Source organism: Oncorhynchus nerka, unplaced genomic scaffold (genome assembly GCF_034236695.1).
Source record: "Oncorhynchus nerka isolate Pitt River unplaced genomic scaffold, Oner_Uvic_2.0 unplaced_scaffold_4962, whole genome shotgun sequence".
Lineage (NCBI taxonomy): Eukaryota > Metazoa > Chordata > Actinopteri > Salmoniformes > Salmonidae > Oncorhynchus > Oncorhynchus nerka.
The window spans coordinates 1,050-13,031 of record NW_027036343.1 but is presented as its reverse complement, the minus strand read 5'-3'; the positions used below and the strand labels follow the sequence as shown (position 1 = coordinate 13,031).

The 11,982-nt window shown below is 44.3% G+C and overlaps 1 protein-coding gene across 2 annotated transcripts; it reads left to right on the top strand.

Moving 5' to 3' along the window:
• Nucleotides 1–287: 287 nt before the first annotated feature.
• On the top strand, nucleotides 288–7,174 carry LOC135566436 (keratin, type II cytoskeletal 8-like). Of its 2 annotated transcripts, XM_065014146.1 has the most exons (5): nucleotides 288–827; nucleotides 1,761–1,886; nucleotides 3,428–3,648; nucleotides 4,728–4,774; nucleotides 7,071–7,174. In XM_065014146.1, the coding sequence occupies exons 1-5, from the start codon at nucleotides 645–647 to the stop codon at nucleotides 7,172–7,174; spliced, it is 681 nt and encodes a 226-aa protein (XP_064870218.1). In that variant the 5' UTR covers nucleotides 288–644. The 2 variants fall into 2 exon arrangements, with proteins under 2 accessions (XP_064870218.1, XP_064870219.1); XM_065014147.1 differs by lacking the exon at nucleotides 4,728–4,774 and having other exon boundaries at nucleotides 296–827; nucleotides 7,071–7,115.
• Nucleotides 7,175–11,982: the final 4,808 nt, after the last annotated feature.

Here is an 11,982-nt window from a genome sequence, read left to right as displayed (position 1 = left end):
ATATAATATATTACAATACAATATTTTACAATACAATACAATGTATAACAATACAATATAATATATTACAATACAAAATATTACCATACAATATAGTACAATACATTACAATATATTACAATACAATATATTACATTACAATATATTACAATACAATACATTACAATATATTACAATACAATACAATACAAAATATTACAATACAATATATTACAATATAATATAATATATTACAATACAATACAATATATTACAATACAAAATATCACCAAACAATATAGTACAATACAATACAATATATTACAATACAATATATTACATTACAATATATTACAATACAATACACAAGTAGCCCTGTATGGCGCAGGCAGTTGGTGAAAGGTTGTAGGTTCAAATTCGTCAAGGGGCGGCAGGGTAGCCTAGTGGTTCGAGCATTTGACTAATAACCAGAAGGTTGCAAGTTCAAACCCCCGAGCTGACAAGGTACAAGTCTGTCGGTCTGCCCCTGAACAGGCAGTTAACCCCACTGTTCCTAGGCCGTCATTGAAAATAAGAATTTGTTCTTAACTCACTTGCCAGGTTAAATAAAGGTATAAAAAAGGATCACATACAAAAGAAATGTATAAAAACACTGTACTGTTAGAATGTTTGTTTCCATCCAGGAGCTGCGTGAGATGCAGGCCAGCATCAGGGACACCTCTGTGGTGGTGCAGATGGACAACAGGCGAGACCTCAACATGGACCAGATAGTGGCTGACGTCAAGGCTCAGTACGAAGACATTGCTACCAAAAGCCGAGAGGAGGCTGAGATGTGGTACAAATCCAAGGTGAACAACAGTTGACTATTCTAGGATTTAAGTGGTTAAAAAGAGGATTTTTTTGTCTTACTACATTGAAATCAATATTATATTACAATACAATACATTACAATATCTTAAAATACAATACAAGATATAACAATACAATATATTACATACAATATATTACAATACAATACAATACAATACATTACAATATCTTAAAATACAATACAATATACTACTGAGCCATAGTTGCTGGAACCATTCAGCCAGGCTAGACCAAGGAGTGGAATGATAGCTAAACAGACTGGTTGCCAGGCTAGACCAAGGAGTGGAATGTTAGCTAAACAGACTGGTAGCCAGGCTAGACCAAGGAGTGGAATGTTAGCTAAACAGACTGGTAGCCAGGCTAGACCAAGGAGTGGAAGGATAGCTAAACAGACTGGTTGCCAGCCTAGACCAAGGAGTGGAATGATAGCTAAACAGACTGGTAGCCAGGCTAGACCAAGGAGTGGAAGGATAGCTAAACAGACTGGTTGCCAGCCTAGACCAAGGAGTGGAATGATAGCTAAACAGACTGGTTGCCAGGCTAGACCAAGGAGTGGAAGGATAGCTAAACAGACTGGTAGCCAGGCTAGACCAAGGAGTGGAATGATAGCTAAACAGACTGGTAGCCAGGCTAGACCAAGGAGTGGAATGACAGCTAAACAGACTGGTAGCCAGGCTAGACCAAGGAGTGGAATGACAGCTAAACAGACTGGTAGCCAGGCTAGACCAAGGAGTGGAATGACAGCTAAACAGACTGGTAGCCAGGCTAGACCAAGGAGTGGAATGTTAGCTAAACAGACTGGTTGCCAGGCTAGACCAAGGAGTGGAATGATAGCTAAACAGACTGGTTGCCAGGCTACAAGACAAGTGGTCTCAGGACCATTAAGTAATCGTCATGTTCTTTTCCCTCAGTTTAACCAGATGGCCGTCCAGGCCATGCAGTACGGAGACGAGCTGAGGAACACCAAGGGAGAGATAGCAGAAATCAACCGCCTGATCGGCCGTCTGCAGAGTGAGATAGAAGCTGTCAAAAGACTGGTAGTTTGTTCACTTATTCAACTCAGTTCACTTATGGTTCGGACCGCTTTGAGGCACGGTAATATCACACAATGGATGCAGCACCCTGTTGGATGGGATCTACTTTATGGGATAAAAGATTCAGAAGCTATGCCACGGAGTGTTGCTGCTAAGACCGTATATATGCCATTCGGTGTGATGAGGCTTGACGGGGCAGTATTTTCACGTTCGGATGAAATGCATGCCCAAATTCAACTGCGTGCTACTCATCTCCAGAATATAACATATGCATAGTATTAGTAGATTTGGATAGAAAACACTCTGAAGTTTCTAAGACTGTTTGAATCATGTCTGTGAGTATAACAGAACTTATTTAGCAGGCGAAACCCCGAGCACAAACCATTCAGATTTTTTTTTTGGTCACTCTCTTTTCAATAGGTTTTCATTGGGAATCTCGATTTCTAAGGGACCTTCTTGCAGTTCCAATCGCTTCCACTGGATGTCAACAGTCTTTGGAAATTGGTTGAGTTTTTCCTTTGTGTAATGAAGAAGTACAGCCATCTTGAACGAGAGTCACTTGAAGTGTACTGTTAGATAGAGGTGTGTGACCAGAAAGTATGCTACAGTTTGTTTTCCTCCTGTATTGAACACAGATCATCCCGTCTTCAATTTTATCGATTATTTACGTAAACAAATACCTAAAGTTGTATTACAAAAGTAGTTTGAAATGTTTTGGCAAAGTTTACAGTAACTTTTTGAAGGCTATTTTGTAGTCACCGGTTGGAACCAGTGTTTATCTGGATCAAACGCGACAAATAAATGTCCATTTTGGATATATATTGACGGAATTAATCGAACAAAAGGACCATTTGTGATGTTTATGGGACATATAGGAGTGCCAACAGAAGAAGCTCGTCAAAGGTAAGGCATGAATTATATTTTTATTTCTGCGTTTTGTGTCGCGCCTGCAGGGTTGAAATATGTTTTCTCTCTTTGTTTACGGAGGTGCTATCCTCAGATAATAGCATCGTTTGCTTCTCTCTCTTTGTTTACGGAGGTGCTATCCTCAGATAATAGCATCGTTTGCTTCTCTCTCTTTGTTTACGGAGGTGCTATCCTCAGATAATAGCATCGTTTGCTTCTCTCTCTTTGTTTACGGAGGTGCTATCCTCAGATAATAGCATCGTTTGCTTCTCTCTCTTTGTTTATGGAGGTGCTATCCTCAGATAATAGCATCGTTTGCTTTCACCGAAAAGCCTTTTTGAAATCTGACATGTTGGCTGGATTCACAACAAGTGTAGCTTTAATTTGCTATCTTGCATGTGTTGATTTCATGAAAATTGGATTTTTCCCAGGTGGGACGCTACCGTCCCACATATCCCAGAGAGGTAAGCAAGTACTGACATGGACTTAATGCAGCCGTAACCCTGGTGTTGATGTCACATGGCGAGCCGACCTGGTGAACCAGATAGCCGAGGCTGAGAGGCCGGGGGGGAGCTGTCTGTGGAAGTGGCGAAGTCTCTAACCTAACCTAACTCTAACTATACATATCTATAATGTAGCGAGCCAACCTGGAGGACCAGATAGCCGAGGCTGAGGGCCGCGGGGAGCTGGCTGTGAAGGAGGCCAAGTCCAAGATGAGAGATCTGGAGGATGCTCTGCAGAGGGCCAAGCAGGACATGGTCAGGCAGCTCAGAGAGTACCAAGACCTGATGAACATCAAGCTGGCCCTGGACATAGAGATAGCCACCTACAGAAAACTACTGGAGGGAGAGGAGGACAGGTAAGGAGGGGGAGGACAGGTATGGAGGGAGAGGGCAGGTATTGGGGGGGTATGGAGGGAGAGGAGAACAGGTATGGAGGGGATGAGGACAGGTGTGGAGGGAGAGGACAGGTATGGGGGGTAGGTATGGAGGGAGAGGAGGACAGGTATGAAGGGGGAGGACAGGTAGGGGGAGGACAGGTATGAAGGGGGAGGACAGGTATGGAGGGAGAGGACAGGTATGGAGGGAGAGAACAGGTGTAGAGAGAGAGGAGGACAGGTAAGGAGGGGGAGGACAGGTATGGAGGGGGAGGAGGACAGGCATGGAGGGAGTGGACAGGTATGGAGGGAGTGGACAGGTATGGAGGGAGAGGAGGACAGGTATGGAGGGAGAGGAGGACAGGTATGGAGGGGGAGGATAGGTATGGAGGGAGAGGAGGACAGGTATGGAGGGAGAGGAGGACAGGTATGGAGGGAGAGGAGGACAGATGTGAAGGGGGAGGACAGGTATGGAGGGGGAGGACAGGCATGGAGGAGAGGACAGGTATGCAGGGGGAGGACAGGCATGGAGGGAGAGTGACAGGGCATGAAGGAGGACAGGTATGAAGGCTGGAGAGGACAGGTATGGAGGAGGACAGGTATGAAGGGAGAGGACAGGCATGGAGGAGAGGACAGGCATGAAGGGGGAGGACAGGCATGGAGGAGAGGAGGACAGGCATGAAGGGGAGGACAGGCATGGAGGAGATGACAGGTATGGAGGGAGGAGGACAGGTATGAAGGAGAGGAGAGGCATGGAGGAGAGGACAGGTATGGAGGAGAGGACAGGTATGGAGGAGAGGACAGGTATGGAGGGAGAGGACAGGTATGAAGGGAGAGGACAGGTATGGAGGGAGAGGACAGGCATGGAAGGAGAGGACAGGTATGAAGGGAGAGGAGGATTAGGTATTAGAGGAGGAGATTATAGACACATATTATACGGTATGTATGGGTGTCTATAGGTTGGGAGGTTCTAAAACAAGATCCGAACAATGTGTGAAAAAGGATTATCTGCAATATTTTCCTCAAGCTGAAGCAGCACACTTTGTATCTATTTTTCTCAGGATTGGACATCAATCTATTCTCAACATCCAGTCAGTGTCCAACTACAGTAAGTAGTAAACTGTATGTACTACTGAAATAATTTCATCAGTGAATGTACTATTTAATGTTATCCGTTGACTAGAATGACACTAAATGCTGTATTTTCAGACACACAGATCAGATGTTAGGCTCTAACCAATAGACTGCCACTGCTGTGTTCTGTCCAGGTTCTAACCAATAGACTGCCACTGCTGTGTTCTGTCCAGGTTCTAACCAATAGACTGCCACTGTTGTGTTCTGTCGTTCTGTCCAGGTTCTCTGTGCCACTGTTGTACTGGTCCAGGTTCTAACCAATAGACTGCCACTGTTGTGTTCTGTCGCTCTGTCCAGGTTCTAACCAATAGACTGCCACTTGCTGTGTTCTGTGGTCCAGGTTCTAACCACAGACTGCCACTGTTGTGTTCTGTCCAGGTTCTAACCAATAGACTGGCACTGTTGTGTTCTGTCGTTCTGTCCAGGCTCTAACCAATAGACTGCCACTGCTGTGTCTGTCCAGGCTCTAACCAATAGACTGGCACTGATGTGTTCTGTCCAGGCTCTAACCACAGACTGGCACTGTTGTGTTCTGTCCAGGCTCTAACCAATAGACTGGCACTGTTGTGTTCTGTCCAGGCCTAACCAATAGATCAAGCCACTGTCGTTCTGTCCAGGTTCTAACCAATAGACTGCCACTGTTGTGTCTCTGGGTCCAGGTTCTAACCAATAGACTGCCACTTCTGTCCAGGCCTAACCAGACTGCCACTGTTGTGTTCTGGTCGCTCTGTCCAGGTTCTAACCAACAGACTGTCACGTCGTTCTGTCCAGGTTCTAACCTGTCGCTCTGTCCAGGTTCAACCAACAGACTGCCACTGCTGTGTTCTGTCGCTCTGTCCAGGTTCTAACCAATAGACTGTCACTGCTGTGTTCTGTCGTTCTGTCCAGGCTCTAACCAATAGACTGCCACTGCTGTGTCTTCTGTCCAGGTTCTAACCACAGACTGCCACTGCTGTGTTCTGTCGCTCTGTCCAGGTTCTAACCACAGATCGCCACTGTTGTGTTCTGTCCAGGCTCTAACCAATAGACTGGCACTGCTGTGTTCTGTCCAGGCTCTAACCAATAGACTGCCACTGTCGTTTCTGTTGTCATGTCCAGGTTCTAACCCAATAGACTGCCACTGCTGTGTTCTGTCCAGGTTCTAACCCCATAGACCGCCACTGCTGTGTTGTTCTGTCCAGGTTCTAACCAACAGACTGCCACTGTTGTGTTCTCTGTCGTTCTGTCCAGGTTCTAACCAATAGACTGCCACTGTCGCTCTGTCCAGGTTCTAACCAATAGACTGCCACTCGTTAGAAAGTTTCTGGTCGCCTCTGTCCAGGCTCTAACCAATAGACTGCCACTGTCGCTCTGTCCAGGCTCTAACCACAGACTGCCACTGTTGTGTTCTGTCCAGGCCTCTAACCAATAGACTGCCACTGTTGTGTTCTGTCGTTCTGTCCAGGCTCTAACCAATAGACTGCCACTGTCGTTTCTTGGTCCAGGTTCTAACCAATAGACTGCCACTGTTGTGTTCTGTCCAGGTTCTAACCAATAGACTGCCACTGTTGTAAAGTTCTGTCTTCTGTCCAGGGTTCTAACCAATAGTCTGCCACTGTTGTGTTCTCTGTCCAGGGTTCAACCAATAGACTGCCACCGTTGTGTTCTGTCCACTTCAACCAATAGACTGCCACTGTTGTGTTCTCTTGTCTGCTCTGTCCAGTTTCAAACTCAATAGACTGCCAACTTGTTGTGTTCTGTCCAGGTTCTGAATCCAATAGACTGTCACTGTTGTGTTCTGTCCAGGTTCAAACCAATAGACTGCCACCGTTGTGTTCTGCTGTTCTAATCCAGGTTCTAACCACAGATTCAGCCAGTTAGGCTCTCTGTCGCTTCGTCCAGGCTAGCTTTTCCCAACCAATAGACTGCCACTGTTGTGTTCTGGTCCAGGTTCTAACCAATAGACTGTCACTGTTAAGCCCTAATGTTTGTCCAGGCTTCTAAACTAGACTGCCACAGCAGGTTCTGTCGCTCTGTCCAGGTTCTAACCACAATATCGCCAGCAGTTCTCTGTCCAGGTTCTAAACTAATAGACTGCCACCAGCAGTTCGTCCGTTCTAAACTCACGACGTCACTGTTAGCCTCGTCCAGGTTCCCAACCAATAGACTGCCACTGTTAGAAACATTCAGGTTCTAAATCCAATAGATCGCCACTGTTGTGTTCTGCTCGTTCTGTCCAAGTTCTTCCCAACCAATAGATCTCGCCACTGTTGTTCTGTCGTTCTGTCCAGGTTCTAGGAGTTTCAGTAATGGATACCATAGCAGCTCCATCTCCCTACACAAGCTGCTGATTAAAACAACTGAACAAAAGACAGCTCCAGATTCAGCTCATTAAAAACCCTGTTGGATCCTTCTGGCTGAGGGTGAAGAAACCATTATATAAGACTTTTTATAACAGATCTATAGCAACTTTCTGGATTATTTTGTCAATCTACATTCTGTAAAGAGCATGAGAGAATAACATAAGATCATGACATGTTAGATGTGTGTTTGTAGCTAGAGGAATATAAACATTTGGTTGTTCTTACTGTAAAGAAAATAAAAAGATATGTATCAGTATATAAAAATATGAATTTCGAGAAACCGTTTGTCTTATTTGGTGCATACAGACTGCTATGCAACAGCTGGAATAGAGGTCAAACCCATTGTAGTGAGACAGTAGACTAATAACAAATAGCATCGTCCTCATGCAGCGAGTTAATGGTTCTTATAGGGTTAGGAAACAGGACACCACCAACGGCTATCTACTTCCTGTGTCACAGGTGCATGCTGTAGACAGGGCTAATAGAGGTGATTTTTCTACTAACTTACTGAGAGAGTTCTGTTAAAGTTTAGAATTCATTACATTAACAAACTCCTCTTCTTCAGATAGATGATATTTTTTTAGAAAACTGCCAAGCTTGCTCATCATCTCCCTTTTTCTCTACGGTTCTTTAATTGCATCAGCTCTTTGGCGCGTTTAATGGCTACCACGAATGACTTTATATTTGAAAAAATTCCCCATCTACTTCCATGACCCATGTCTTTTCTGCAAAAAACATCTTTAGCTAATGCTAATCGATGAGATTCATGTAGCTAGTACTGGTCGTTTGACGCCCTGGAGAACCTGCTCCGGTTCCACCAGGAACACCATCACCATGTCAACCACCGCAAACGCCTAACCGACTTCGACACCGGGGGGTTCTGCCTGATGATGCTATTGACACTCTACGGGGATACCTGTGCACCATGCGGGGATACCGCTACATGAACAAGCAGAAAGAGCTGCAGGTCGCGACAGAAACCAGAAGTAGAGGCCTTCAGTCCATAGAGGCCTGGATCGTTTGTCCACAAACTCATGGACATTTCTATTCCTCTCAATAGACTTCAAAATGATAATATTTGGGTATTGGATCGTGTGATCAACTGTTTTGTGTAGTTAAAGAATGAGAATGTCTTCAGTCTCTTTCTCCTCATGGTCCTGGACTTGACCCTTTAGCACACAGAAGATTCCACCACAGAAGAAGATCTTTATAAACTCTACTGGATTATTTGTTAAGTTATTAAATGCCTAAATATGTCATTAAATAAAGCAGTGTAAAATCCCTCCCTATCATATGTCATATTTCATTTCGGGATACACTGAAGCACGGTTTGGATGGTGGGTTATTGTCATTTTACAACCGTTAATATGAATAAAAACATGTCTTACAAAACATTTATTTGTTTATTTCTTTAAAAAACTATATACAGTAATAACTTTAGTTCAACTGACAAAACAGGAGAGAACATCCTCCCAACAAACTGCTGCATTACATTAAAAAGTGGAATAAAAATTTAAACAGTCAGACCCCATTCAATGGACACAATGGAATGAAAATAGAGTCAGACCCCATTCAATGGACACAATGGAATGAAAATAGAGTCAGACCCCATTCTATGGACACAATGGAATGAAAATAGAGTCAGACCCCATTCTATGGACACAATGGAATGAAAATAGAGTTAGACCCCATTCTATGGACACAATGGAATGAAAATACAGTCAGACCCATTCTATGGACACAATGGAATGAAAATAGAGTTCTATGGACACAATGGAATGAAAATAGAGTTAGGACATTCTATGGACACAATGGAATGAAAATAGAGTCAGACCCATTCTATGGACACAATGGAATGAAAATAGAGTCAGACCCCATTCTATGGACACAATGGAATGAAAATAGAGTCAGACCCCATTCTATGGACACAATGGAATGAAAATACAGTCAGACCCCATTCTATGGACACAATGGAATGAAAATAGAGTTAGACCCCATTCTATGGACACAATGGAATGAAAATACAGTCAGACCCCATTCTATGGACACAATGGAATTAAAATAGCAGGCCATAGATTTGACACAAGGGAATTAAACAAGTGTTTTAATCAGTTAAATGTAATCCGTTTTGATTCTATGGGTCACGGTAAGTTCGTCTATTCATTCATCAGTCTGTTGTCATAGTCACCGATCATTGTCAGTGCAGTGCAATTAAGAGTCAGAGATGAATGAAGAAACGGGACTTCAAACGTCCAGGAACTGGATGAGAGAAAAGCACTTCAAGATGTAGAGTAGGATAGGATGAACTAGTAGTGAAAGGTCTCACAGACATTCTTCACTATAGGGCCGACCCGAATAGTACTGTGTTGGCTCAGATATGCCTGATTCTCACTATAGGGCCGACCTGAATAGTACTGTGCTGGCTCAGAAATGCCTGATCATAGGCCGACCTGAATAGTACTGTGCTGGCTCAGAAATGCCTGATTCTTTCACTATGGCCGAATTCCATAGTACTGTGCTGGCTCAGATATGCCTGACGCACCATAGGGCCGACCTGAATAGTACTGTGCTGGCTCAGATATGCCGATTCTCACTATAGGGCCGACCTGAATAGTACTGTGCTGGCTCAGAAATGCCTGATTCTCACTATGGGGCCGACCTGAATAGTACTGTGCTGGCTCAGATATGCCTGATTCTCACTATAGGGCCGACCTGAATAGTACTGTGCTGGCTCAGATATGCCTGATTCTCACTTAGGCCGACCTGAATAGTACTGTGTTGGCTCAGATATGCCTGGAATTTACCATAGGGTCATTCAATAGTACTGTGCTGGCTCAGAAATGCCTGATTCTCACCATGGGGGCCGACTCTGGAATAGTACTGTGTTGGCTCAGATATGCCTGATTCTCACTATAGGCCAACCTGAATAGTACTGGGTGTGCTGGCTCAGATATGCCTGAATCTCACCATATAGGGTCGGCCAATAGTACTGTGCTGGCTCAGAAATGCCTGATTCTCACTATGGGGCTGACCTGAATAGTACTGTAGGGCTCAGATATGCCTGATTCTCACTATAGGGCCGACCTGAATAGTACTGTGTTGGCTCAGATATGCCTGATTCTCACTATAGGGTCGACCCGAATAGTACTGTGTTGGCTCAGATATGCCTGATTCTCACTATAGGGTCGACCCGAATAGTACTGTGTTGGCTCAGATATGCCTGATTCTCACTATAGGGCCGACCTGAACAGTACTGTGTTGGTGCTGATATGCCTGAATCTCACTATAGGGGCCGATTCGAACAGTACTGTGTTGGTGCTGATATGCCTGAATCTCACTATAGGGCCGACCCGAATAGTACTGTGCTGGCTCTGATATGCCTGAATCTCACTATAGGGCCGACCCGAATAGTACTGTGCTGGCTCTGATATGCCTGAATCTCACTATAGGGCCGACCCGAACAGCACTGTGTTGGCTCAGATATGCCTGAATCTCACTATAGGGCCGACCTGAACAGTACTGTGTTGGTGCTGATATGCCTGATTCTCACTATAGGGCCGACCCGAATAGTACTGTGTTGGCTCAGATATGCCTGAATCTCACTATAGGGCCGACCTGAATAGTACTGTGTTGGCGCTGATATTTTCCTTTCTTTTTGACATGGTCCTTTCCAGCACAGTTCCGACAACTAATGGCTGCCCAGTGTAACCAGGCCAGACATATTGGACTCAGTGGTCAGCCCTATACTGTGAATCAGACAGCGGACTCCTCCTTTCTTGCGTCACCAACTGCTGCTGCTACGTATCTGTTGTGGCCAGGTTATAGTGGCGACGGCGTGGCCGTTGGTACCGTTCTCTACTTTAGGAGAGAACACCATTTTAACCCCCTTGTTATTGGTACCGTTGGTGTCCACCTCCTCCTCTGAGCTGCTCTCAACATCACTGCGGTCATCCTTAGAAACCTGTCAGACAGACAGGAAATACAATGTTACAATTCAAAGTGACACAATGGAGATTTCCAGAAGTATCCGGTAGTAGTGCACGTTTTTTTTGACAGAATGGAATGAAAATAGAGTCAGACCCCATTCTATGGACACAATGGAATGAAAATAGAGTCAGACCCCATTCTATGGACACAATGGAATGAAAATAGAGTCAGACACCATTCTATGGACACAATGGAATGAAAATAGAGTCAGACCCCATTCAATGGACACAATGGAATGAAAATAGAGTCAGACCCCATTCTATGGACACAATGGAATGAAAATAGAGTCAGACCCCATTCAATGGACACAATGGAATGAAAATAGAGTCAGACCCCATTCTATGGACACAATGGAATGAAAATAGAGTTAGACCCCATTCTATGGACACAATGGAATGAAAATACAGTCAGACCCCATTCTATGGACACAATGGAATGAAAATAGAGTTAGACCCCATTCTATGGACACAATGGAATGAAAATACAGTCAGACCCCATTCTATGGACACAATGGAATGAAAATACAGTCAGACCCCATTCTATGGACACAATGGAATGAAAATACAGTCAGACCCCATTCTATGGACACAATGGAATGAAAATACAGTCAGACCCCATTCTATGGACACAATGGAATGAAAATACAGTCAGACCCCATTCTATGGACACAATGGAATGAAAATACAGTCAGACCCCATTCTATGGACACAATGGAATGAAAATACAGTCAGACCCCATTCTATGGACACAATGGAATGAAAATACAGTCAGACCCCATTCTATGGACACAATGGAATGAAGATACAGTCAGACCCCATTCTATGGACACAATGGAATGAAAATACAGTCAGAC

Bases quoted from the DNA above. Each gene is read 5' to 3' on its own strand.
- LOC135566436 (XM_065014146.1), top strand. From the start codon at position 645: ATGTTTGTTTCCATCCAGGAGCTGCGTGAGATGCAGGCCAGCATCAGG. The intron at 3,649-4,727 runs GTAAGGAGGGGG...TATTTTTCTCAG, and splicing joins CTGGAGGGAGAGGAGGACAG to GATTGGACATCAATCTATTC. The intron at 4,775-7,070 runs GTAAGTAGTAAA...CGTTCTGTCCAG, and splicing joins CCAGTCAGTGTCCAACTACA to GTTCTAGGAGTTTCAGTAAT.